This window comes from Zalophus californianus, chromosome 9 (assembly GCF_009762305.2).
Source record: "Zalophus californianus isolate mZalCal1 chromosome 9, mZalCal1.pri.v2, whole genome shotgun sequence".
Classification (NCBI taxonomy): domain Eukaryota; kingdom Metazoa; phylum Chordata; class Mammalia; order Carnivora; family Otariidae; genus Zalophus; species Zalophus californianus.
The window spans coordinates 60,491,468-60,519,452 of record NC_045603.1 but is presented as its reverse complement, the minus strand read 5'-3'; the positions used below and the strand labels follow the sequence as shown (position 1 = coordinate 60,519,452).

Genomic DNA, 27,985 nt, shown 5'->3' with positions numbered 1-27,985 from the left:
CAATCATAGAAGCTATTTGTTGCCTCATATATTACAAAGCAATAGAGATTTAAGGGATAATGTTGATGGAGGCAGAGGATACGAAGCAATAAACAGCACTGGAGGTTGGTTAAATGCCAAGTGAAGCCAGGACTACAGCACCATAAACATTATTCCTATTATATGACAAGATAAGGAGGTACAAGAAGCTGCCCTCAATCCCACCACAACAAGGGCTCTACTGCTATTCTTGGCCTCAGAAAGGGAAAGCAGGCCCTGGAGGTCTATGAGCTAGTTAGGTGTTTCACGTCTCAGATAGATATGAGCAGAACCTCAACCTGTACCTAAATGTCCTCTGGGAAAAGAAAAGATCTGGTAGTAGATATCCTTAGAGAGAAAAAAAAGAGTAACAGCCCCTCAGGTCACACTGGACAGAGAAACAATCAAAGGGTTTTTCCTTAAAAGGACAGAGTGGATACAGAGTGGTTGTGACCGAAATCTTCCTCAATGGCTAATAATGGGATGATCCTGTCCATTAGAAGTATCTCCTCAGAGGAACTGTGTTCCTGCTCTTAAAGAAACAGATATGCTAAGTAATAAGCTTATATGATCAGCTTCTGCTCAAAGGCTTAGTTATGGTAACCAGAAGGACTACTTAAATCTGCATAATTTGTACTGCAAAACATGTCATGTTCCCAAGAGGGAGGTACAGGAAGATGGAATTTGTTGACTCCTAGTAATAAAAACTGGGCAAAAAGTGTCCAAAAGGTAAGTTATCTAACTGCATTTACAAATTCAAGATTAGTCAGAAACATAGTACAGTTGACCCTTGAACAACACGGGTTTGAATTGCATAGGTCCACCTATACGTGGATTTTTTTTTTCGATAAATATAGCACAGTACCGTAAATTTTCTCTTCCTTACAATTTTCTTAAGGTTTTCTTTTCTCTGGCTTACTCCAAAGTGAGAATACAGTATATAGTACATATAACATACAAAATATGAGTTAATCAACTGTTTATGTTTTATTGGTAAGGCTTCAGGTCAACAGTAGGCTATTAATAGTTAAGTTTTTTGGGGAGTCAAAAGTTATATACAGATTTTTAACTCCCTCGGGTGCTCCTAACCCCTCCATTGGTCAAGGGTCAACTATAGTTTTTCCTGCTTCCACAAACAATAGAGCAATTTTACAAGCCACCTTTAAATAAAAATGTTCCCCAAAGCATCAAAAACAAAAGACTACCTAAATTCAGCACCAAACTAAATTTATTTTAATAACACAGAAGGAAAGCCATTTTATAGTCACAATGTGTTTTTTTTTTTTTTTAAGATTTTATTATTTGAGAGAGAGAATGAGAGATAGAGAGCACAAGAGGGAAGAGGGTCAGAGGGAGAAGCAGACTCCCCGCCGAGCAGGGAGCCCGATGTGGGACTCGATCCCGGGACTCCAGGATCATGACCTGAGCCGAAGGCAGTCGCTCAACCAACTGAGCCACCCAGGTGCCCAATCACAATGGTTTTAATTAGATGCTATCTTATAAACATTTCAAAAACCCAAACCACTCAAATTTAACCCAACCCTTTGCCACAGGGTATCTGGGGTACTGTTGCCTTAACAACACTAACCCATTCTCCGGAGGCAGCTCTATTAACTATTCCTGCTACCACATTCCATAGAGAGGTATTAGCAAGAATATTGCTTTCCCTAAGTTCCTCTTCATGAGAGTGATGAGGCCTCAAGAGAAACAGGGTCTCAACAGGAGAATAGGGATGAGAGGGTTCAAAACACCCTATCACCTGTCTTTTCAGATAAGAATGCAGAGAATACCAACTTCAGCAGCCATCTTTCTTTTAAAAAAGTGCATGCAGCATATTTAGAATTCAGCTGTGTCACATCAGACTTACTGTTGGGAAGTGGATCATGAACAGAATCCAAAAATAACAGCCATTAAAGACCTAGCAACCAAAACATGTTTACGTATCCATTGAAAGCCCTGTGGTTTTGATTATATGGTGGAGAGCATAATCCACTAGTCTATTTTAGGTGAATTTTCCTTTCACCTTCCCTTAATATTAAGGCGTGAGATGATTTCTGAGTTTAGGGGTACACAGGGTAAAGTCTGAGCAGAGAACAGATACTGAAATAATGCAAGATTCCTATACTTTTTCTCTGCTGGTTGGTTTTTTTTAAGGATCAGTCTCCAATTCTAATTTGCTTTCGTTCCTTCTTCCTCTAAGTGGTAGAAACCACTGATTTTTGAGGCTTCTATGGCAATAAGTTCTAAACCATGTCTTGTAAAAATTATCATGGTCCTTATTACCACTACTGGGATTTATGTAGCTTTTTAAAAAAATTATTTTACCATGTCTGGAATAAAAATTTTGAATCAATGATAGTGGATTATAAATAGCTTGAAGGCCTCAAGTGGCTCCAGGATGAAACCATTTTCAAGGGATATAAGAAAGCTGGATGACAGGCCAAGGGTAGTTTGCTTCCCCAAATTTATCTTCCCTGCCAGATTTCCACTATTTCATGTAATAGAAAGCAATCACAGTAAAGTAAATCTTGTAGAGATCCTACTTTAGAGTTGTCACTAGATATTGGGAGAAACTTGGAAGGTGACTAAATATAACTAAAGAACTACAATTTTTACCTGACCATAAAGTCCTGACATGCAAAGGAGGGAAAGGGATGAATGAATGATGCTACTTTCTATCCTTTTCTATGAAACAAGTAACTTGAATCCAAAAGAAGGTAGCAATCTCCCTGAGTTCCATATCCACTGAGGGGAGAAAAGCCTTCAGGACCAACACTAGAGGTTGTAACGAATCTGAACAACCAAAATACCAGCAAACAATTCAGAAATGGGAGGAAGAAGTAGGGGAAGGAAGAGGCTTATGATAAACAGTATCCAGCAATACGAAAGGAACCAAAGTAAAAAGTCCCTACTGTTTTTACCACCTCTAGTCCAAAAAATGCAAAACAAAAAGAAACAAACACAAAATCCTCTGGGATCTCACAAATTTCAGTGAAAACTACTCTTTTCTGATGAGACGGCCTAAAGAAACCCATTTATACCTTTCTTCCTCAGGGAGCTTAAGAGATGCTTTCCCGGTTTATTCCTTTAATTTTATAATCCATTTTAATGTCTTTAAGTCCTTGTCTGAGGTGGTTTTAAGCATAAAACATAAGAGGGGTACTGAGAAGCTTAAACGGTAAATGAAGAAAAATAAATATAAGTATGAGAAAAATAAATCTTTTCACCCAAAATGCAGATTTTAAAATGGAGGTAAGTGAAAAGGGTCCCAGGTATCAATTATGGAAATCACAGTAAATAGTATTATCAACAAATCCACACACAAAAATCTGGAGGGATCAGGTTCAGATACATATTCTAATACAGCTGTCTGAAAAGTGAAACAAATTTACCCTAATTTCCCAAGCGGCTTCTATTGTAAAAGAATAAAACACAAATCACATGGGGGGAAACAGTCAACAATAACGTTGAAAACTCTGACAAGAAAGGAAATATACCCTACAATGCTGAATACTTCAGAATGCAATGGTTTTTTTAGCCTTTTCTGAAATTTTCAGTGTTTACTGGAATTTGGAATCCTCCTTCTGCTTATTCCTTGTCACTACTCTCATCTCATTCACCTCTCAAACTCCAATTCTTACGAATCTCTGGAACTTAACTCTCTTCTTTCTGCTGAAGTATTTACAATGTTTAATAGAACTAGTCTGCAATTTCACATACCACCAGTAAGTGTCACTGGGCAGTCACATGGCATATTCCTAACTGAACAGAAATTCAACCCTCAGTTCCATAAAATCAATTCATGAAGGCTGATAAAACTTCCTTTGTATGCCTCTCTTCATCATTTGTGGAACATGGCAGTAGGGGAGGGTCTAGGAAGGGTTAAGAAGGTACAAAATGGGGGGGGTGTAAAAAGTCAGTTTCAACAAAATTATTAAAAAAGCATATAATGAAAAATATCTGACACATAATGTACACATATGCAAACAATAATATGGCAGATGACACACAGAACAAGGCATTTCATGGTGTCAGAGAGGGAAGATGGCTGAGAAATCTTGTAGTTTATATACTGCCGTGAAATCTCAGGTTCTACGTTGGATTTGTATTTCCTAGATAGAAAGATATCTGCCTTAGCCACCAACCATCTTCTGGATCAAGAGTCCAAAGAAACTTTTTTCTTATGTAAAAAATCCAATAGAATCCAACAAATTGGGGTTCACGATGAACGGGTACATTCTCAGCTGCCTACTCCAAATATGTTAAGTACACTTTTATATCCACGAAGGCTGAGGAAGAGAGATTTCTAAACTTGTTTTATATTTAGATGGATAGCTTTAGAAAGCAGGAGAGAGCAACATGTATTCCTCAACACTGTGTGTTGGGAAACAAACACCGGTAGAATAACAATATGAAAGAGAGCAAGGCAGATTTCATTACGGTAGAGTGCCTACATTTCCTCATAACATGGATTTACACACTGCAAATCCTCTGATCTGATTACCTCCAGTGATCACGTAAAATACCGGCTTTAAACTCTTTGCCTTAGTGATAAAACAGCCACTTTGATTCACAACGAGACATTCACAATAAAGTATATTGTAAACGTACCTGTCCACAGCCCGGGGCATTGCACACAAACGGTCTGTCGTCTCCCATATTTCATAGAGCAGAGCGGAGCTGAGGAGGGGGAGGCAGGGGGAAAAGTTATGTTAAATACGCTGGAGTTAAAAAAAAAAAAAAGTGCTTCAAAAATATCAAGGCTAGAAACAGGTGTTCCAAGAATGCTGTCTATCAAAGCTAAAACACAGGCTACTTTGGGGAGACCCATTAGACAGGTGGAATATGATCTACTGCGCTTCAACTGAAACTTTTAATTAGAAAAATTGAGACCTAAACAATCAAGGAATTTCAAACCTTTGGGAGATTTTCCCTCTTTCTGCTACAGTATATAACACACTCCTCTAGTCTGCTGAATTACAATCAGTGCAGTTTCCCATGTCAATAAATCCACTGAACATTCGATGCAGAAGCCATATTTCTGAACTAGAGAAGACCAAAATTTGTCATTTAATTAATTAAGGGATTATAGGAGGGGTGCTCCATTTTACAGGGCTATAATCTGGCTCCCTGGTGTATAAACTACCAGACTGTTGGCAAGGGCCGTTTATCCCAGATTATTGCCAAAGAAAACAAAGCACCCATCCTATTGGGCTACACGGGAAATGATTTTCATTAATAAAAAAATAAGAATAAAAACCTTCTCTCCCCACTGGGAGCCTCCTTCTCCCCCCACCAATCGTCTGTGGCAAATGGAGAAATATCGGTGCCCTTCCCCCTCTAATTCTATTTATGGCTAGGTTTTTAAAAGCGGCAATAAAACAAATGTCGACTCTTTGGGGGTTTACTGGGTGAATATGTTCCGGCTGTTTGTGCCGCTCTCGGCCAGAGTTCTTGGGCTGCTCTGCTGCAGCCAACAGATGTGTGCTGCTGCAGGGGATAAAAGAAATGGCACTAAAAGGCATCACCATCCATCCTCTCTATTTCTCTGAAGAATTTAGCAGGGCTTATACTGTTGTTGTTCTTTAAGTATTGAAGCTAAACTTGAAATGTTGATCGAAATTCTTTGTCAAAGAACAATAATTCCAATATGAATGTGTTGGGGAAATTTCTCATTTCCCAACTAGGAATAAAAATAGAGGTGGAGATGGATAAGGATGAGAAATGCAAATCATAGTAAAAATATTCCTAAAAGATAAACAGGGTTTTGAAAGGGGGGGGGGACAAAAATAGTCTTCATAGAAAAAACTCCTAAAGGATATTTTCGAACATCCTTCTACAAGAAAGGTGTAGAAAAGAGTATTTTATTTATTTATTTATTTATTTATTCTTTTAAAGATCTCATTTATTTATTTGACAGAAAGATAGAGAGCACAAGTAGGCAGAGAGGTGGGCAGAGGGAGAGGGAGAAGCAGGGAGCCTGATGTGGGACTCGATCCCAGGACCCCGGGATCATGACCCGAGCCGAAGGCAGACGCTCAACCGACTGAGCCACCCAGGTGCCCCAAGAGTATTTTTTTTAAGATTTTATTTATTTATTCATGAGAGACAGAGAGAGAGAAGCAGAGGGAAAAGCAGGCTCCCCGCTGAGCAGGGAGCCCGATGCGGGACTCGATCCCAGGACCCTGGGATCATGACCTGAGCCGAAGGCAGACGCTTAACCATCTGAGCCACCCAGGCGCCCTAGAAAAGAGTATTAACAAGGGAAGATGAAAGAGGAAGAACTATAATTTGAATATGCCTAGAAACAACTTCAGAACTGTAACTAAACTCAAATTTTTATCTTGGAGATAAACCAAAATATCAGGTTAACCTTCACTCAGGTCTGCATCAAAATAAAATGTTAAAGTGCTAGACTGAATTTGGTAATCAGAAAACCCTGCTTAAAACTCAGAGGGGAGCTAGGTAACATCTCTCCTACTCTCTTAAGACTCACTCTGGGGTTGGAAACCAGTATTTCTGGTGGTCTGATCAGTAATTACACAACTAGTGTTTAAAATTGTGGGGTGCCCCCAAAATAGAAAGGGCTTCTTAGTCATCTTTCAGTGTGCTAGGAACAGGGTCTAACTATGAAGAAAACTGATGCTGCAGCATTGCTGTAATGGAAGAGTATGTACATAGGTATACACAGATTTATATCACATTTAGCCAGGATAAATTGCTTCAATAAATTCTGTTCCTAGGAGAAGCCAGCTGAAGCTGATGATTGGGTACTGGGAAAATGAGAGCTTTATTCTTCTTCACACAGCCCCAGGACAAGAGGTTTTCTGGTTTGTTTTAAATACATGATTTTTTAGCACTTTCTGGAACTATGACATAGTGCAAAAAATAAACATAAAGTAAATACAAGTAAATAAATGCAAAGACCATGGCCATTATAACTGAAAATTCAGGACATTTCTGGAAAGCAATTCATTTCTGGAAAAATTCCTAACTGCTGTGCTGAAGATAATTTCACTTCCTAGTCCCAAACCCTGCTTTCCTAATATAATCATGAAATGAGAATTTTATCTTAACAAGGTCCTGTAGCATATTTTCAACCAGGAAGTAAACTACAAGGACTAGAGCAGACATAAGGACCCGGTGGGATTCCTTCCTTTTACCTTGTTTCTGTTATTTGAGGCTAAATTTTCTGTTTTCTACCTACAGGAGAAAAAGGGGGCTTGCTGGCTGAGCAGTAGGGCAGCACTGGCATAGGAAGTGACTGAATAAACTCCGGAATGGTTTCCCTCCAACCACAAAATTCAAAATTTAACTTGGTTTTGTACAATCATATCACAATATATGGCTTCCAAATTTTATTTAACTGTATCCTTACTAGGAAATAGAAATGAAAAACCATAATTTTTCTAAAAGAAAACAAAAGGCAAACCAAGTTAGGGGAAAAGTATTAAATGTAAAAGAAGAAAGCATTTTCATGGCTCTTAAATACTCAAATCTGACAATCACTAACTAGGATTTCCTGCTTCCTTCCCACTTTACTGGCTTTTTGTTTTCCCATTTTCACCAAAAGGAGGATCATAATGGGAGGAAGAAGGCCCTCTTTCTTAAATACCCAGAATTATTCTGAAATCATTCCTCATTCTCTTGCTCCTTTTCATTTCCATCATTCTTGCTTTTTCACTTTAGGGTGATTTGTCTTTTTTAAGAATTAAATATATAACAACAATAAATAATGATCTGTTCTCCTACTTAAAAAAAAAAATCCAGCTTACATCTTTTTAAATTCCCAGTCAGCTTAATAGCTACATATAAGGAATGCCATTGCTTATTTCTATTTGATACTTAAAACAAATCTCTAATTATGAGAGAGGTCAAACTGATGCCTTCTCAAGAACAAAAAGCAGCACATTTCTGTAGTATAAACAGACTGAGACAAAGATGAAATCTTGAATAAAGATGCTGCCATTCACTAGAATTTAACTCATGGCCCATTGGTATCTGTACTACTTGACACGTAGATCACGTGTCTGGGCATGACACTCAAGTCTGTCATCTACTCCTTGATCTATTCCTCAGGATGAAACTCAGCATTTTACACAACTAACCAATAAATGACAGGCAAAGGATACACACATTAATAAGAGACATTTCCAGGAGGAAGTGAGATGCTTTCAGAGGAGATCTTAGAACAGGAAAACAAAGATGAAGAAAAAGGCCGTCCTAGAGGCCAAGTCTGCAGAAGAAAAGGCTCATGTACTCGGGAGTCACCAGAATGCATAAATGATAAAAAATCACTACTTACTCAAAAGAGAGGAAGTTATCTGAATGCTGGGAGAGAAGTGAAGAAAATCAGAGACTGATTTTTAATAACTGGGATAATTTCATAAAATCTATGTTAAACAGTTTTGTCAAAGCCAGAAGTATATCCTAAAATGATCAATGTGCAAATAAGAAAACTGATTTTCTATGTATATACATATATGTACATATATGTGCGTGTGTATATATACACACACACATATCTATCTTTTTTTTTCTTTCTTCTTTAATAGAATGAGGATGAAGTCTGTCACTGAGGACTACAAAGTCAATTCTCTGGACCCAGCTATAATGTGATTATCTCTTTAGTAACTAATTGCTGTTCATAAAATGGCCCAACTTTAGTAAGGAATAAAAGCGATGTACAAACACACCCAAGGGCCTGTTCTTAGGTTCCTAATAACAAAGTGCAGATACTGCTAAGTACAAAAAATGAGAAGGGCATATGCACCATTAATATCAAAGATTCATGAAAATCTAGAAGGGGTTCAGACTAGCTATCATTCATTCATTCAAAAAACATTACTAAGGAACTAAGTGCCAGGCAAAGTGGACATAAAAATAAAAAGACAATAATCCTTTGCAAAAAAAAAAATCTTTCACTCATCTTCAAAGAAAAACTAGAGTTGGACAGTAGTTAAAGCAGTAAAAAACAGTTTTTAGTTAGAACTATTGCAATAGGGGAAAAGAGATCTCAGTACAGAACTGGACTCAATTCTGAAAACATCAGGGGCAAGTGGAAATTTATAGCCAAGGACCATGGTGGGGGCTAATGGATGGAAAAGTACTAAGAGGAAACATCAGGAGAAGGGGATTCTGACTAAACCGACCTAACAAGATTCTTCCTAAAGATAGGCCAGGATGATGATACATAACCTAAGGGATGGTGAAAGATGAAGAATCTGATCAGATATGAGGGTGATCAGATATCAATGGTGAGGGATTCTTGCTAAAACTGGATCTTACAAGAAAGTACACTGATGGGCCTAAAAGAAGGTTCAGGAACCTGCCTAAAGTTTGGTCAAAGAATTTTTGTCATTTGGCATGAGAGATGCCAAGTAAGTGGTAAGAATGATTTACAAGTTCAATTAGTCAGAGATTGATCAGTATACATATTGGATCCCTTGTTATTTCTTATTCTGTATGGTCATTTATCAAATTCCTTTGCTAGACAACTTCAGAGAGTACAGGCAAGAGCACAAGAAAGAGGGATTGAAAGTCTTGGTAAAAGGGGCGCCTGGGTGCCTCAGTTGGTTAAGCGACTGCCTTTGGCTCAGGTCGTGATCCCAGAGTCCTGGGATCGAGTGCCGCATTGGGCTCCCTGCTCAGCGGGGAGTCTGCTTCTCCCTCTGACTCTCTTCCCTCTCGTGCTCTCTGTCTCTCATTCTCTCTCAGATAAATAAAATCTTTAAAAAAAAAAATAACGTCTTGGTAAAAGATCTGACAAGGACAAAGTCTGAAACTAATAATCACAATTTACTTTGTGGATCAAAAAGTAAATATGGTCAGTTTTAAAATGCATCAATTCACTGGGGTGTCTAGGTGGCTCAATCAGTTAAGCATCTGACTCTTGGTCTCAGCTCAGATTCTTGATCTCAGGGTTGTGAGTTCAAGCCACGAGTTGTGTTCCATCCACACTGGGCATGGGGCCTACTTAAAACACAAAACAAAACAAAACACCTTAAAATTCATCAATTCACTGAATACTTTATTCAGTGCTTACCCCACACTCTAGGCCCCAGAATTCAACAGTGACAAGGTTTCTACCCTTACAGTGCTTATACTCTAAAAGGAAGAAATAAACACTAAGCAAGTAAACAAAATAATTTTAGATTAATAGCAGATAACTGCTATGAAAGAAATGAAATGGTGATATGTTAGTGGCTATGAGCAAGCTATTTCAGTTTCATGAATAAAAAGGAAATGGCTGTATTATCTGTGACCAAAAAGGGAACAGGGTAGAATACAGAGATCCAGGTTAAAACTTCTGGAAGCCTTTCCTCTCATAACACAGGTGATTTTTGGTAAATATTTATTGATTTAATATGAAGCCAATATTCAAGTATACTCTGCTGAAATTCTACATTTATCTTCCTGTTTTTTTCAGAAAGCTGCCAGCTAGGTCCACAAAACAACTGTATCCAGGTATTTATGTATTTAAAGCTAAACATGTTTGACATATTTTATTTTTTTTAATATTTCATTTATTTATTTGAGAGAGACAGAATGAGAGAGAGAGAGCACATGAGAGGGGGGGAGGGTCAGAGGGCGAAGCAGACTCCCCACCGAGCAGGGAGCCTAACGCGGGACTCGATCCAGGGACTCCAGGATCATGACCTGAGCCGAAGGCAGTCACTTAACCAACTGAGCCACCCAGGCACCCATGTTTGACATATTTTAAATACATATTCTTCTTAAGACATATTTTAAGTACATACTTTACAACTACTTTGTGCCTAAGGCACTTGATGTGACTACACCCAACCAACTCTGTGCTTTCCTTATCATCCAAATAACAGAGAGGAGGATCCATAGCTTTTGATTAGAGTGTTAAAAAATGGGGAGAAGGAAGATTATTTGTCAAATTAACCCTTCATTGGCCCTTGAAAACAAAACCGAGGCCAGAGCTGTTAAGATATATTTTCAAGTATAAAAGAATGTAGCAGAGGGGGGCCTAGCTGGCTTCATAGGTACAGCATGCGACTCTTGATCTCGGGGTTGTGGGTTCAAGCCCCACATTGGGTGTGGAGCCTATTTAGAAAAATAAATGAAATAAAATAAAATCTTAAATAAAAAAAGAAACATTAAAAAAAGACTGCCGCAGAAATTCTTATACCTTCATATAAGACTTTTGGGAGTACATATTTGAACAATCTTTCTGGAAAGCAATCTGGCAATATTTATATTGTCTTAAAAATTTTTTTTAAATTTTATTTATTTATTTGACAGGGAGAGAGAGAGCACAAGCAGGGGGAGCAGCAGGCAGAAGGAGAGGGAGAAGCAGGCCCCTCTCGGAGCAGGGAGCCCGATGCGGGGACTAGATCCCAGGACCCCAGGATCACAACCGAAGCAGAAGGCAGACGCTTAACCGACTGAGCCACCCAGGTGCCCTTGTCTTAAAATGTTTTGTATCCCTTGAACAAATCATTCTTTTTTTTTTTTTTTTTTAAGATTTTATTTATTTATTTGACAGAGAGAGACACAACAAGAGAGGGAACACAAGCAGGGGGAGTGGGAGAGGGAGAAGCAGGCCTCCCGCGGATCAGGGAGCCCGATGTGGGGCTTGATCCCAGGACCCTGCGACCATGACCTGAGCTGAAGGCAGACACCTAACGACTGAGGCACTCAGGCACCCCTGAACAAATCATTCTTTTTTCAGGACTTTATTCTGAGGTTAAAGCCCAAAACATGGACCACTTATATATTAAAATGCTCATTATAGTCATATTTATAACAACAAGAAAAAAAGAACAGGAATTAAATGTTTAAGAAGAATGAATCAATGTAAGATACTGCCTGACAATAGGCTATATTTAAGTTAAGAATAACGTTTCTGAAAGCCGTTTAATGACATAAGAAAATGCTATACATTCTGTGGGGGGGGGAAGCAGGATATAAAATTGCATATGCACCATAATTCCAAATCTATAAAAAAGCAAACAAATTAGGGGTGCCTGGCTAGCTCAGTCAGAACATGCAACTCTACGACTCTTGATCTTGGGGTCATGAGTTCAAGCCCCACACTGGGAGTAGAGCCTACTGAAAAAAATAAAAGGAAACAAATAATATGCATATAAATAGATAAGGGAATTGGCATCAAATGTTAACAATGGTTATCTCTGGATAATGGTATTCCAGGTAATTTTGTTTTCTTCTTCGTACGTTCAGTATTTTCCAATCTACAATGATCACAGATTGCTTTCAAAAAATAAAAATAGGGCGCCTGGGTGGCTCAGTTGGTTAAGCAACTGCCTTCGGCTCAGGTCATGATCCTGGAGTCCTGGGATCGAGTCCCGCATCGGTCTCCCCGCTCAGCAGGGAGTCTGCTTCCCCCTCTGACCCTCTCCCCTCTCATCCTCTCTATCTCATTCTCTCTCTCAAATAAATAAAATCTTAAAAAAAAATAAAATATAGTGTGATTTAATAAAAACAATGATCTGCATGACTTAAAAAAAATGTCTATGAGTAAAAAAAAGGTCCACATCTGGTAGACTCTTCTAAAACACTAAACAGTATATTTACAAATCATGCAAGGTTGTTCATTCTCTACTACAAAGCAACAAAACCAACTGACAAATTAAGTTCAAAATGGACTACCAAAAAATCTAAAATTATAAACTAGCAGCTTCATATAGAAATAGACACGGTGGAGGGGCGCCTGGGTGGCTCAGTTGGTTAAGCGACTGCCTTTGGCTCAGGTCATGATCCTGGAGTCCCGGGATCAAGTCCCGCATCGGGCTCCTTGCTCAGCAGGGAGTCTGCTTCTCTTCGGACCCTCCCCCCCTCATGCTCTCTCTCTCTCTAATTCTCTCTCTCAAATAAATAAATAAAATCTTAAAAAAAAAAAGAAATAGACACGGTGGAAACTGGTGGAAACTTAAACATAACGATACACAGGGTAATCAAGCAGTTCAAGATAGTTCCTCCTTTGTTTCCTTCAAGGACCCATTTTCCAAAATCCCATGAATGCTCCCTAACGAGTATTACTTATATTAAATATTTACAAATTGCCCCAGCCATTCACCACAAAGGGAATAAAAAGAGCTGAAACCAAGCTTAGCAGGTACTAAATGCCTTTCAGCTCAGCTATAAACAAGCTTAAAAATGTAGACAGGCACCCAAACAGAGCTCTATGGGCCCCATTCCCTTATGATATTAAAAAGAAAGAAATTATATACAGTTCTCTTCCAAGAACATAACTTTGGATACCAAGTTTCAGACTCTACGATAATTTAGCTGCTGCTAAGCAAAGAGTACAAACACCAAAGATCTCTACCACAGCAGTCTCAACATTTTATTCTCCATAGGATACTCAGTGTTGCTGTGATTTGCATTACATGTAGAAAATTGATTTAAGGAAAAGATGCCAATAAACATATGAACTGTGAGACTATAATGCACGTTATGTGAACCTCAGAAAAAAAAGAAGACTCACATTTTACCAGGTAGTAGATTATTTAGGAATTGAAATTTCTGTTCATAAATTCTGGGTTTGTTTTTCACTGTATTATTTGGCATAAAAACAGTTTAGCATATATTATTTCACTAGTAGGTAAACCAACTGCCCCGAAGAGATTATATAGAAAGCACATATATCACTATAATCTTAAACTAACTTGCCTTACACTGTTTTATATCAGGGTTTTTGTAAAGCACTTTGCTAACAGACTGGAAAACTGAGGTAGGGAGTTATTAAAAAAAAAAAAAATAGACAAAAGATGAGTCAAGAGGTTGAGGTTGGCCTGAATCCTAGTTACCTATTCTCACACACCTCAAAAAAGATGTAAAAATGAACAGCACATCTTTTTAGAACTCCTAAAAATTAGGGATGCCGGGGTGGTTCATCAGGTTAAGTGCCTGCCTTCCGCTCAGGTCATGATCCCAGGGTCCTGGGATCAAGTTCCACATCGGGAAATCCTTGCTCAGCAGGGGGCCTGCTTATCCCTCTGCCTGCTGCTCCCCCTGCTTGTGCTTTCTCTCTCTGACAAATAAATAAATAAAATCTTAAAAAAAAAAACCTCCTAAGAGTTGTATGATAACCTGCATATTGTGTACCTATTTCCAACTGAACTGTGTTATTTCCAAAAATTTACACACAATAGGTGTTTCTTATATGTTTATTATACAAATGAATGTCCAGAAATACAAACTGGAGGGACTACAAATTCTTGTAGCATTATTTTTGTCTAGGAAAATTAAATAATGTTCATAGTTTTAACATTAAGTGTGTGTGTGTATAATTGTGTGTGTGTGTGTGTGTGTGTGTGTGTGGTGGGCAGCAAAGCAAATTTTACTGAGCAACAGTAAAAAGCTCTCGAAGAGGGAGGGGACATGAGAGGGTTGCCCAACATTAAGCATATTTTATTATAATTTTTAAATTCATAATCCAGTTATAGTATATGTCAAAGACTGGCAAACTTCAGTCCGTGGGCCAAATCCAGCCTGTCACCTGTTTTTATATGGCCCACAAGCTAAGAATGGTTTTTACATTTTTATTATTTTTTTTAAAGATTTTATTTATTCGAGATACAGATACAGAGAAAGAGCATGAGCAGGGGGGAGGCAGAAAGAGAGGGAGAAGCAGGCTTCCTGCTGAGCCAGGAGCCTGATGTGGGGCTCGATCCCAGGACCCTGGGATCATGACCCGAGCTGAAGGCAGACACTTAACCATCTCAGCCACCCAGGTGCCCCTGGATTTTACATTTTTAAACGGTTGAAAAAAAAAAAGAATATTTCATGACACATAAAAATTATATGAAGTTCAAATTTTAGTGTCCATAAAAAAGTTTTTATGGGAATACAGCCACGCTTATCCTTTGCATGCTGTCTATGGCTTCTTAGGTGCTATAATGGCAGAGTTGAGTAGTTACAAACAGACCTCATGCTGCAAAGCCTTATTTACTATCTGGCCTTAGTTTGCAAACTCCTGGTATTTACAAATAACTATTATTAATTAAAATACATGGTTAATTAGGAGATTTCCAATTCTGACAAATGTCAGAGTGTATGTGTTAATCATTTTTTTTAAAGATTTCATTTATTTATTTGACAGAGAGAGACATAGCAAGAGAAGGAACACAAGCAGGGAGAGTGGGAGAGGGAGAAGCAGGCTTCCTGCAGAGCAGGGAGCAAGATGCGGGGCTCGATCCCAGGACCCTGAGATCATGACCTGAGCGGAAGGCGGACACTTAAGGACTGAGCCACCCAGGTGCCCCTGTGTTAATCATTAAGAACTTTTACAATGTGACTATTCAAGTACTAATTTCTTTACTACAAAATTTAGAAATTAGGTTTGTTTTTTTTTTAAGTAGGCTCCATACGCACATGGAGCCCAATGTGGGCCTCAAACTCACGACTGTGAGATCAAGCAAGACTTGAGCCATGATCAAGAGTCAGACACTTAACCGACCAAGCCACCCAGGCGCCCCTCTTTCTTTCTTTTTTTTTTAAATTTAAGTCATCTCTACACCCACTGTGGGGCTGAAACTACAACTCAAGAGTAATATGCTCTTCTGACTCAGTCAGGTTCCTAAGAAATTAGGTCTTCTAAAAATAAGGTTAATTAAGCTAGCTCCACAGTTCTCCACCTTTAGCATATTCACCTGGGCACCTTGAAAAATACAGATTCCTATGCCTCTGGATTTTCTTGGCTTTGGGGCCCAAGAATCTACACTTTATTTTTTAATTTTTTTAATTTTTTAAAGATTTTATTTATTTGACAGAACAGAGAGACAGCGAGAGAGGGAACACAAGCAGGGGGAGGGGGAGTGGGAGAGGGAGAAGCAGGCTTCCCCAGGAGCAGGGAGCCCGATGCAGGGCTTGATCCCAGGACCCTGGGATCATGACCTGACCCGAAGGCAGACACTTAATGACTGAGCCACCCAGGCACCCCCAAGAATCTACACTTTAAAAAAACACCCTGGGGGCGCCTGGGTGGCTTAGTCGTTAAGCGTCTCCCTGCGGCTCAGTGGGATTGAGCCCCGCATCAGGCTCCTTGCGCAGCAGGAAGGCTGCTTCTCCCTCTCCCACTCCCCCTGCCTGTGTTCCTGCTCTTCGCTTATCTCTCTGTCAAATAAATAAAATCTTAAAAAATAAAATAAAAATAAAAAACACCCTGGGTAATTCCGGTGCAAATGGTCAGTAACCCAGCCTTTGAGAGGCACTAAAATGGTTGGAGAGCTTATAGTTCTTCCATATTGTAAACAGCTGTATTTTTCCAATTTGGTACTATAAGACAGTTCTCAAAGTGGGCTCCAGGGGAGCACTTGGGTGGCTCAGTCATTAAGCGTCTGCCTTTGGCTCAGGTCATAATCCCAGGGTCCTGGGATTGAGCCCCACATCGGGCTCCAGCCCCACATCGGGCTCCCTGCTCTGCGGGAAACCTGTTTCTCCCTCTCCCACTCCCCCTGCTCGTGTTCCCTCTCTCACTGTGTCTCTGTCAAATAAATAAAATCTTAAAAAAAAAAGTGGGCTCCAGGGATCCCCAGATTCCTAAGACCCCTTCAGAGGGTTCATGGATGTTAAAAGATCTATTTAAAGGGCAAAATAGGCTAATTCATTTTAATGTAACAAAGTATTAAAAGTTCAGAGATGTGGTTTCAGATTTTACACAATAGCTAACCTTTAAGAAACTATCACATTTTGGATTCTGGTATAGTATCAAAGAAGAACGACTATCTACAATTATCTGAAAAGAGGCTTTCTTTCCTTTGCCTGGGTGGCTCAGTCGGTTGAGCATCGGACTGTTGGTTTCCGCTCAGGTCACGATCTCATAGGTTGTGGGATCAAGTCCCACATCCAGCACCTCACTCAGCACAGTCTGCTTGAAGATTCTCTCCCTCTGCCCCTTCCCTCCTCAAATAAATAAATCTTTAAAAATAAATCTTTCCTTTTCCTATTAGTATCTGCATGTGAGCCCAGGTTATCTTCATATACTTCAACCAAAACAACACATTGTAACAGACTGAATGCAGCAGCAGATATGAGAATCCAGCTGTTTTCTATTAAGCCAGACATTAAAAGGTTTAAAGCCCTGCCCCTAAATTTTTCTGACACTGTAATAGTTATTTATGTTGTTATTTTAAAGTAAATGTTTTTTCAATTTCTCCATTTTAATTTCTAAAATGCTCAATGTCAATAGATATAACCAAGACAAACCCTTTGGAGTCCCCAACAATTATGTAGAGTATAAAGGGGTAGGTACTGAGACCAAAAGCAGTTTGAGACCCACTGCTTTAAGAAATACACAAACAGTAGAGTACCCTGGATTGATCAAAGAGAAGGTTAAAATTAATTTCTGGATTTTGAGCTCTGACATGCAGGGACAGGTTTCAAAAAAAGGAGCCAGCTTAAATAGACCAAATAGTTTTGTAGCAAATGACTGAAAACAGATGGGAGTGAGAATTAGGCTGAATCATAAGTTAGGCAACAACACATGGCCAAAGCTTAGAACCTATCTGGGAACAGCCTCATATAGGCAACTACCTGACTAGAACTTTTTTTTAAGTCTCTCTAGGCTTTTGGAGGATTCAAGGAACTATTTTAAGGCTATCCTCAGAAAGGTTAATAAAGTAAAAACAAAGAAGCAACAACTTGCTAAAGTGACAGCAGGAAGCAGAGTTAGAAATAACTAGAGAACATTATACCTATGTTTGGCCTCAGTGCATTTTAGAAGTTGAAAAATTCCTGGAAACTGGTAGGCTGTCAAAAATCTATTGCTGTGTTTTGGGTTTTTTCCTACTCATTTTCAGATAAAGTATCATCCCTAAAACAATACACCAATAGCAATCAACCCCAAAACACTCATCTTTTTTTTTTTTAAGATTTTTTATTTATTTGACAGGACAGAGTACAAGCAAGGGTAGCGGCAGGCAGAGGTAGAGGGAAAAGCAGGGTCCCCGCTCAGCAGGGAGCCCAATGTGGGTTTCAATCCCAGGACCCTGGGATCATGACCTGAGCTTAACCGTCTGAGCCACCCAGGCGCCCCCCAAAACACTAATCTTTAAGGATAAATTTAAAATCTTCGTGGACTTAATTTCTTTTTTTTATGGACTTAATTTAAATAGACTGCTAACAACAGTAAACCAGATAGACTTTAATATTAAACCCTAGTATGAGTTTGGTCCTAGATAGGAAATTGCTACAACATCCCATAATGACAATCATGGAGATGCTTAGAAATTCTCAAGGAAAAAAAAAAATCTATTTTCTAAGACTATCCACATACTGGCAACACAGTGATCTATTTAGAGTATTCTAATGCTCACTGACTGCCTTTCAACAGTCCCAAACACAGATGTGTAAGATATCAGAAAACTACTGCTTGCCCAAAACTTAAAAAAATAAAGAAAATGGTGCTAGAGGAGACAAGTTACTACCAGAAATACCAGAAAAACCATGTTAAATAAAACCAACATGGTGTTACTCAAGTTTGATAAAGCTTAAATAAATGTTACTGGCAAGAAACTTGGTGCCAACACAAATCATTTACAGCAGTCATATGTTCTCATCAATAAATCACCCTGTTTTTATAATATAGTCAGGCATATTCCTTTTCAGAAAAATGACTATGCTCTATTTAACTTAAAAAAAAGTAATTTTTTTACTGCATGGTAAATTATAAGCCCCAAATACAATCTGACCAATTTAGCATATAAATCTTCTTTGTCCACTGTGTCAACAAGAAGCACTATACCAGATAATAGGTAATTTCACTCAAAACAAGTTGGATTTTGTGAGAAGGTGGGGCAATGGCAGAAGGACACAGTTCCACGGAGGCCCAAGCCACAAGCTCACAAAGTGACTTTTTAAGTTAATTATGCTTTAAGTTGCTATTTATTAAGGATAAATGCATTCTTGAATAGAGAAACTTTTTTTTTTAACATATAATGTATTATTTGTTTCAGGGGTACAGGTCTGTGATTCATCTTACACAATTCACAGTGCTCACCATAGCACATACCCTCCCCAGTGTCCATCACCCAGCCACCCCATCCCTCCCACCCCTCTCCGCTCCAGCAACCCTCAGTTTGTTTCCTGAGATTAAAAGTCTCTTATGGTTTGTCTCCCTCTCTGGTTTCCTCTTGAAGAGAAACTTTTTTTTTCTTTTTAAGTAAATTCTACACCCAATGTGGGGCTCGAACTCACAACCCAAGACCAAGAGTCGCATGCTCCACTGACTGACGCAGCCAGGCATCCTGAAAAGAGAAACTTTTTACATACTCGGGTTTCAAACATATGAGAACATTTAGGATTAAAATTACCAAAAGATGAGAAAAAGCTAACAAAGTGAAGTCGTGACTTTGTAATGAGTTTTGTTCTCTGATTAAGTGTTCTTACATCCTTCATAAGATTACTGTAGTTAAAAAAAAAAAAAGATTACTGTAGTAACTCACATTTGCCTTAATTGGGAATCTTTCCTAGATGTATGCCTATGAAGTTTTAAAAACTAGATAACAAATTTGTCTTTTCATAAAATTTTTCCTGAAATGTAACACTCATCCATCCTTTCTAAGAAAGCCAAGCGGTATGTTTACTTTCAAAACTAAACTGAATTTTCTTCATTGTATACAAGCAGTGGGTATATTATTCAGACACCCTCCCCCCCCCACACTTTCTAAACAAAAGGATAAACAAGAGAAGGAAAGAAAACAAAATACTATGGCTTAAGGGGTGGGGGGACAAACAAACATTATTTCAACACAAAGTGTCCACCAGGGAAATCCTGGAGAGAAAATATCATGATGAAATATTTTAAGACATGAAATGACCCCAATGCAAAATTTTGTTGTTGTTGATTCTTGTTTGGTTTCCTGCTCAAAGGAGTTATTTCTTGACATTTATGTTCCTTACTTTCTGTTTAGCCATTCCCACTGGGTCAGCAGAACCACTTCAATTTCATTTTCTTTAATGTCTATTTTTCTTCCTGATTCTTCAATAGTAAGTTCTGTGATCTGAGTTTCTATTTATGAGTGTTTGGACTGGAAAGGACCTTGAGGGGTCATCAAGTCCATCCTTCTGCTTTCCAGGAGAATTCATAACTAAACAATCTCAAATGGATGAGAAGCTATCAAAAGATGCATCCTGTCCCTAACAGCATGCTACTTCATTCTGCACAGACACTTCCATTCACAATTTGCCATTTTCTAAAAGTGAAAGTAAAAATTAAAACCCCAAAAGAGGAAGGTACTTTAAAAATGCATTTATCAGCTAAAATTGCTCAAACATAAGTTCAACTATCAAGTCTAAAATTAACACACAGGAAAGTTGTTGGCTGCCAACACAGTCTTTAGTCTCTAGAGATGTCTTCTGATGTTCTGGCTTATTTCTAGCACAATTTTACCTATAGCACAGAGCATGACAAACTTAACCCACCACATCAATAAACTATAATTAAAGAAGTCAATTATATGTGTGTGTGGTGTATTTTTTCTTACAGGTAGTGTAGGTTTTTATTCCAAACAAAATGAAAAGTTAGGTCTAAATTGGAGATGTCAATATTATGGGGAAGCTATGATATAACTGTTACATGGACAATAGTTTAATTTTTTAATTTGTTACTTAAAATGCCAAAGATTCCAAAACAGAATTTCATCTGATGACACAAAATATGCAACTATGCACAAACACTGTTAATCATTCTAGAATTATTTTAAAAATTAAAAATAAAGGAAGCAATGTTGGAAAGGGGGGGCAATTATACTTAAAAAAATAGGGGAATTATTAAATAGATGTCTTATAAACAACTGGCAAGTAATGCAGTGACTTATAAACACTAGCATGACCTAGCTAGGTAGCAACTAATGTCTAACCTCATTTCATTTTTTAACAGGTCACTAGCCTAGGAGCTTAGGGATAGGTCAGAGACAATATATTTAGATTTCAACAGGATACCTCTTAATACTTCACAGGACATATAAGTTAGATGATAAAACAGAAGGTGGATGGGCGCCTGGGTGGCTCAGATGGTTAAGCGTCTGCCTTCGGCTCAGGTCAAGATCCCAGGGTCCTGGGATCGAGTCCCGCATCGGGCTCCCTGCTCCCTGGGAGCCTACTTCTCTCTCTCTCTCATGAATAAATAAATAAAATCTTAAAAAAAAAAAAAGTGGATTCATAATTGAATCTTACCCAAAAGGTTGATAAATGGATTAATATCAACCTAATGAGAGCATGCTGATGTTATATGGCACTGCTCCAACCTTATATATTTTTACCAGTGACCTAAATCAAAAACATAGGTATTTATGTCTCATTTATAAAATTTATCTATCAATGATACAAACATCAGGATATGATATGAGGAATGGCTAAGAGGCCAAATAACATTATTAAGGTAAAACAATAAACCCAAATTAACAAGATGACAATTACAAGGATAAATGTAAGGTCATCAATTACATTTAAAAAATCAATTACACAAATTAATGCGATCTTAGGCTTTAAGAATAGAGGTACAGAGCACAGCAGCAAAGAGGCCATACTCTCCCCTGTACTTTGTATTGATCAGATTATACCTGAGGTGTTATATTTCAGATCTAGAAAAGAGACCCTAAATACAGGCAACCCAGTTGATGAGAAGCCTGAACTTTATTAAAAATGGTCACTTAAGGAATGCTGAAATAACTTGGGATATTTATCCCACTACATAACTGTCATCGAATACTTGAAGGGCTACCATGCTGACAAGGAATTAGGTTTATTTATTGTAGCTGCAAATGGCAGAACTAAAGAGCTTCAGCACAATGTAAAGAATGTTCTAAAAGTAGACCTCCAGTGCAGCACCTGGGTGGCTCAGTCGTTAAGCGTATGCCCTCCACTCAGGTCATGATCCCAGGGTCCTGGGATCAAGCCCTGCAGTGGGCTCCCTGCTCAGCGGGGAGTCTGCTTCTCCCTCTCCCACTCCCCCTGCTTGTATTCCTGCTCTATCTCTGTGTCAAACAAATAAATAAAATCTTAAAAAAAAAAAAAATCACATGCTCCACTGACTAAGCCAGCCAGGCACCCGATGGAAAACTTTTTCATGAACTCTAAAATCAGAGTACCATTTTCAGAGACACCAACAACAAAAGAAATTAACGCTTTTTCTTTTTAAATGAATGCTGCATTTGTTTTTCTGAAAGAAACAACATCTGCACCTTAATTTTAGTACCTTTATCAAGGGATAAGGGACAATTATATGCCAGCCAGCCAACTAAGTCTCAAGAAGAGAGCTGTCTTTGTTACACATTTACATGGCAATGCTATTTGCTCCACCTAAAACTTCCTTGCAAGGAGAAGGCTCCTCCTTATCAGACGTGGATGAGGCTGCTTAACACTGACTCCCTCCTACTGCAGCCTAGGAAAAACTCCGTCTTGACATGTACAAAACAATAACTTGTGAGAACTTCAGAGCAGCTGTGTTCAGGCAGAGCCAGGGACTTTACTTGAGGCAAAGAAGCAGCTTAAGAGTTGGTTGAAAAAAACAATTTTCATTTTCAGTTGGAAGTGGGGAGAGGAAAGAAAAAAGGAGGTACAGTAGCAGTATTAACACTTAAAAGCCCTGGTAAACAAAAATGCTTAAAAATTACAACACTGAAACTATCACAGGATGCAACCTTTGATCCACAAGTTTAAAGATGCGCAGTGTTGACACTCCCTAGCTTTCTGCTAGGTGTTAACACTGATGAGATTTAAAAAAAAAAAAAATCTTGCATTTAATAGTGCCCAAGTTAAAGCCATCACAAATTCGAGAACGGAAGAATAAAACAAGGGACTCTGCTCTTTCATTGGATATTTTTTGTTCTGCTGCCAGGCAAACTGAAAATGTCTGAATGTCCAACAGCACTGCTCTGAATGTGAAATACTGGAATCCAATTCAGTAATTAAAGCTAAAGGATCAGTAATTAATTGGTCTCAACTTGTTGTAGGGGCAACTTTCTGGCCAGGAGAAAAAGCTTCAAATGGTTGAAAACCAAAGGTTAATACAAAACAACATACGCTGGTTTCTCTTCATGTAAGAGCTTTACCGGCATTTCAGACGTTATTTTGCTTCTCAAAAGTAAAAGGAGAAGAGAAGGATGTAAAAGACAAATCTATGCAGTAGCAAAGAAGTTATTAATTAATTGGCTGTAGTAGTTCAATTCATTATTAAATAATACACAACTATCAAACAAAGGGCAAAGGCTTGTCCCTTTGCTGTACAGAATTAAGAACTGGTAAGACTACTTAGTATAGCTGCCAAACTTTTCTTTAGCTTCTTTTCTTACAGACATGTTACATTTCGCAATAGTCTCCACTTACCTTACATCCTCCCATGTTTAAGTACAAATTGTGTTTGATTTCCCCAACCCCTGCCCTAAGATATTATGACATATCTTTGGCTTCTGAGTTTAGACACAAAGGAAGAAACTGAAAATTTTTCACTTTCCTGAAATATACGTCTATCTTATTTACACCATTTAAAAATATGTAACATAAGCTAACTAAAACTAACTGCAACCATCCATTTAACAAGCTCCAAGAATGAGTGGATAAGACACACATTTAACAAAACAAACTTCAGTTTAGTATATTTTTCTGTGCTTAGAATAACCGTCTTTACAAGAATTCTTACACTACTGCAAAGTTTTTAAATATAGGAAACAAGTGAGCTTGCCCAGAAAACTCTGTACACCCCCACAAACCTACACTTACTATGACACAACCTTTGGAGATACTGAAACACCCTCTGTTAAGGAGAAAACAAACTTTTAAAGTTAGGAAAGTAGCAACGCAGCAATCTAGGTAGGAGGTGCCCTGGGTAGTAAACACCCCAGTTAGAGAACATAACAAGCAATTCAGAGCAACATGACTCCCAATGGGGCTCCAACTTGTATCGCTCAAGTCCCAAGCCCCCATCCCTGAGTTCAGGAAGAGATGAGTGTAGGAAGAGTAAGAGAGGGAGAAAGGAAATCAGAGTAGAAGCGATGAAAGCATTCTATTTTTCTCCTCCTCTACCCCTACCCCACTATTCTTGCAAGCTGGTCACCAGACTAGGTGCCATATACAGCAAAAGCCCCAAATCAATATCCTAGGCTGCGTCTGATACCTAGGCTAAAGGCCTGTATATATCAGCTGTCTCCTTTCCAAACACTTCCTTTACCCCTCCGAATTCCCCTATACTTTTTCAAAGTGATACCTTTTGGCTCGTAAGCCCACCTCTATTAAGTCTTTCTAAACTCATTCACTGAATTTTCTCCAAATTCATACTTTCTCTCTGAAATCATGTCCCTATTCTTTTTCATAATTCAATCGAAATGCCATGACTCTCATTTCCAATGATTTACCTCTACCTATCTTTCCAACCAAACCCAATGCCATGTTTTCACCTACTGTTCCCTACCTCCTACCTATTACCCTTAGCTCTTCAATGCCAAGCCCCTAACCCCACTTGGTAAGCCCGAGTCTTCAACCAATTTAGTACCCCTCCCCTTCCTCCCATTCCACCCCATCCCATGATCCTCCCATTAGGCTCTACTAGACTTCCATTCCCTCAGGATTCAACTCCCCTCTCCTTGCCACGCCCTGTGCCCCCCGGGGCTACTTACCCCAAGTTCTCCCCACACTTCAGGCCTCTGGCCCCGCCTTCCCCCCCCCAGAGGAAGGAGGCGGTAGGAGGCAGAGAAGAGGGGCGGCACTCCACAAGGTAAGGACGATCTCTCATTAGTGTTCATCGCCGCCAATCGTGGCTTCCTTCTCTTTTATTGGTCGGCGTTACTCCATGCCCCACCCACTTCCTCAGACAGGGCCTGGCCACCGCCTCAGCGCCCCCGTCCAACACCGACTGGGAGGGGAGACCCCGGCCTGGGACACTGAGAGTGGCCAGAGTTGAAAGAGAGACTCCGCCAGATCATGGACTAGTTAATGTTAAAAGAACTCACCCGCTGGTAGCTCCGTCGCCTCCCGCCCGCCCGCGTTCGTTCCCACAATCTGTCTCCAGCTCCTTCTTTCCCCCCTCAGAGGAGCAGATACTTTCTTCTCGTCCGGCCAGGGGCGCTCACCTCTCGCGAGATGTTGGGGGGCGGGAGGGGGGGGGGGGAAGGAAGGGCGAGATCCGTAGGCCCTAAGTTGGAAAGGGGCCGAAAGGCGGGGCTCGGGAAAAAAGAAGGGGCCGGGCTTTTGGTGGGCTGGACTGGACTGGAGAGAGGCTGAGCGAATTGAGTACATACATACAGGTTACACGTGTTTGGCTGTGGAATATAGGGGTAAAAGAAAAAGGAAAGGGAATCCGTTCAGGTACCTGTAGTAGTGGAGATCCAAAAGGTGAAGTAAAGGCACCTGGCCGGCTCAGTCGGAACAGCTTGTGATTCTTGATCTTGGGGCCATGAGTTCAAGCCCCACGTTGGGTATAGAGATTATTTAAATAAATAAACCAAAAGCTCATAAAAGTCAGGACACTCAAAAGGTGAAGTAAATATTCTAGGGAATGAGATTATTTCAAAGGAGGGCACTCCCCCCCCCCCCGCCTCCCTAAAGGAGCGCACTTTAGAAACAAAAGAAGATGGGGCGCCTGGGTGGCTCAGTTGTTAAGCGTCCGCCTTTGGCTCAGGTCATGATCCGAGGATCCTGGGATCCAGCCCCGCGTTGGGCTCCCTGTTTGCAGGAAGCCTGCTTCTCCCATTCCCCTTGCTTGTGTTCCCTCTCTCGCTGTGTCTCTCTGTCAAATAAATGAATAAAATCTTAAAAACAAAAAACCCAGGAGAAGATTAATACTTCAATGAAGCTGTTTAAAAAAGGGGGGGAACCACCTCCTCCCCACACCGACACACAAGGGGATTCAGGTTTCCAAACAGTCGAGTAATTGCATTCTCTTCTTTGCACTTAAAATAATATTACTGTGGCCATAACTCGGCTGTGTGTGTGTGTGTGTGTGTGTGTGTGTGTGTGTGTGTGTGACTGCATAAGGGGTGGGGTGGCGATAATAAGGGTTCCAGTTGCAGGAACTGGAGATGTAAATAAATGTGCAGGTTGTTTCTACTATCCTGCAGAGTCATCACTTCCTTAATTGGAAACTAATTTGAAATACCTTTAGCCCTAGAACTGGAGTGAATGTATTGGAAAAAGCAAGCCACCTAAGTAGCAATCCCAACCCTGTTTCTTAATTGGCCTGTGACTTCGGGTGAGATGCTTCTCTGAGTCTCTTTACCATGGGGCTAGTAAGCCCATTTTACTCAAAGAGTTGTAATGATCAAATGAGATAAAATATATAACACTGGGAATCAAAGAACACTATACTTATTACTCAGCAAGTATTTCAATAAATACTTAACAGGACATACTAGGTGCAAGGCACTGTTCTAGGCATGGGGAGAAGAGTAGACAGACCAGGTCCCTGCTCAGGTAGAACTTATATTTTAGTGGGGAGAGGGAGACAGTTAATAAGTCAATAAACACAAATATTTCAGTAGTGAAGAGTGCTTCAGAGTAATGTAGGCGGGGCCTCTTTGAAGAAGGAATGTGAATCAGCAGTTGAACTATGGAGGAGACAGCCTTGGGAAGATTTTGGGTTAAACATCAAATGCAAAGACTGTATTAAAATTTGTTCTCATCTGGTAACCAAGATAGTACATTTTACTTTATGTGGGGTTTTGGGGTTTTGCCACAATTAAAAAAAAAAAACTTTAAAAAATTACCATAGTTATAAGTAGAATTAATGGACTCAAAGTACTACCTACGAAATCTCTTTTCTCTCAGGTAACTTCCTTTTGCAGCTTTATATTACTTGGCTTTCTGAACTTCCTGCCTAGGATATCATCCATTCTCACAGCACCCTCTAAAAGGTACAAGGAATCCAGGTGACTTCTTCTTAGGTAACAAAGGTGAAACAGAAGCATAGAATCACTTAATGTTCTTGTGAAGTGATTTGAGAAACGTTGAGAGAAATCTTGGCTTCCAATCTACTCTCCCCTAAAACAATTTCTAGTTAAAAGAATGCAATGATAGAAAAAGACCTCAGGGGGCGCCTGGGTGGCTCAGTTGGTTAAGCCGCTGCCTTCAGCTCAGGTCATGATCCCAGGGTCCTGGGATCGAGCCCCACATCGGGCTCCCTGCTCATGCAGGAAGCCTGCTTCTCCCTCTGCCTGCCGCTCCCCCTGCTTGTGCTCTCTCTCTCTCGCTCTCTCTCTCTCGCTCTCTCTCGCTCTCTCTGTGTGTCAAATAAATAAATAAATAAAAATCTTTAAAAAAAAAAAAGAAAAAGACCTCAGTATAAATGGGATATTTGTATATAACAGAGGTGGCATTAAAAATCAGGGAGTCTGGGCTCCTGGCTGCCTCAATCAGAAAAGCATGCAACTCTTGATCTCAGGGTTGTGAGTTCCAGCTCCATGTTGTGTATAGAGATTACTTTAAATAAACTTAAAACAAAACAAAAAAAGATCAGGCGCGCCTGGCTGGCTCAATCAGTGCAGTGTGCAACTCTTGATCTCGGGGTTGTGAGTTCGAGCCCCACACTGGGTTGTAGAGATTATCTAAAAACAAAATCTTTTTTAAAAAGTCAGGGAGTAAAGGATTCTACAAATTGTGCTAGGACATTCGGCTATTACTCTGTACATACAAGATAATAAATATAATAACTAACATTTATAGATCTTACTGTGTTCCAGGAACTATTTTAAGTGTTTTACATGTATTAATTCATTTCCTCCCAAATAATATCTCCAACCCATATCTCTCCCCTGAACTGAAGACTCCAATTACCTACTTCAGAAATCTACTTGGAAAAAAAAAAAAAAGAAAGAAATCCACTTGGGTATTTAATGGGTATTTCGAACTTACCATGTCCAAAACAAATTCTGCCTTTCTCTCCCACATGTGTCCCTTCCCTAGTCTTCTCTTAGTAAAATTCCTCCATTGTTCCAGTTGTATTTTTTTAAAAGATTTTATTTATTTATTATTTGAGAGAGAGATT

The 27,985-nt window shown here is 39.4% G+C and overlaps 1 protein-coding gene across 8 annotated transcripts in view; it reads right to left on the bottom strand.

Moving 5' to 3' along the window:
• LOC113921584 (cyclic AMP-dependent transcription factor ATF-7) overlaps window positions 1–25,081 on the bottom strand; it is an 81,621-nt gene extending 56,540 nt beyond the window's left edge. For 2 of the 8 annotated variants that reach the window (XM_035729141.1, XM_035729144.1), the window contains exons 1-2: window positions 24,957–25,075; window positions 4,630–4,698 (exon numbers count right to left, since the gene is read on the bottom strand). In XM_035729141.1, the coding sequence (XP_035585034.1) occupies window positions 4,630–4,684 (55 nt within the window). In that variant the 5' untranslated portion in view covers window positions 4,685–4,698; window positions 24,957–25,075. The other 6 variants (XM_027592426.1, XM_035729142.1, XM_027592425.2 and 3 more) reach the window with 5 other exon arrangements.
• Window positions 25,082–27,985: the final 2,904 nt, after the last annotated feature.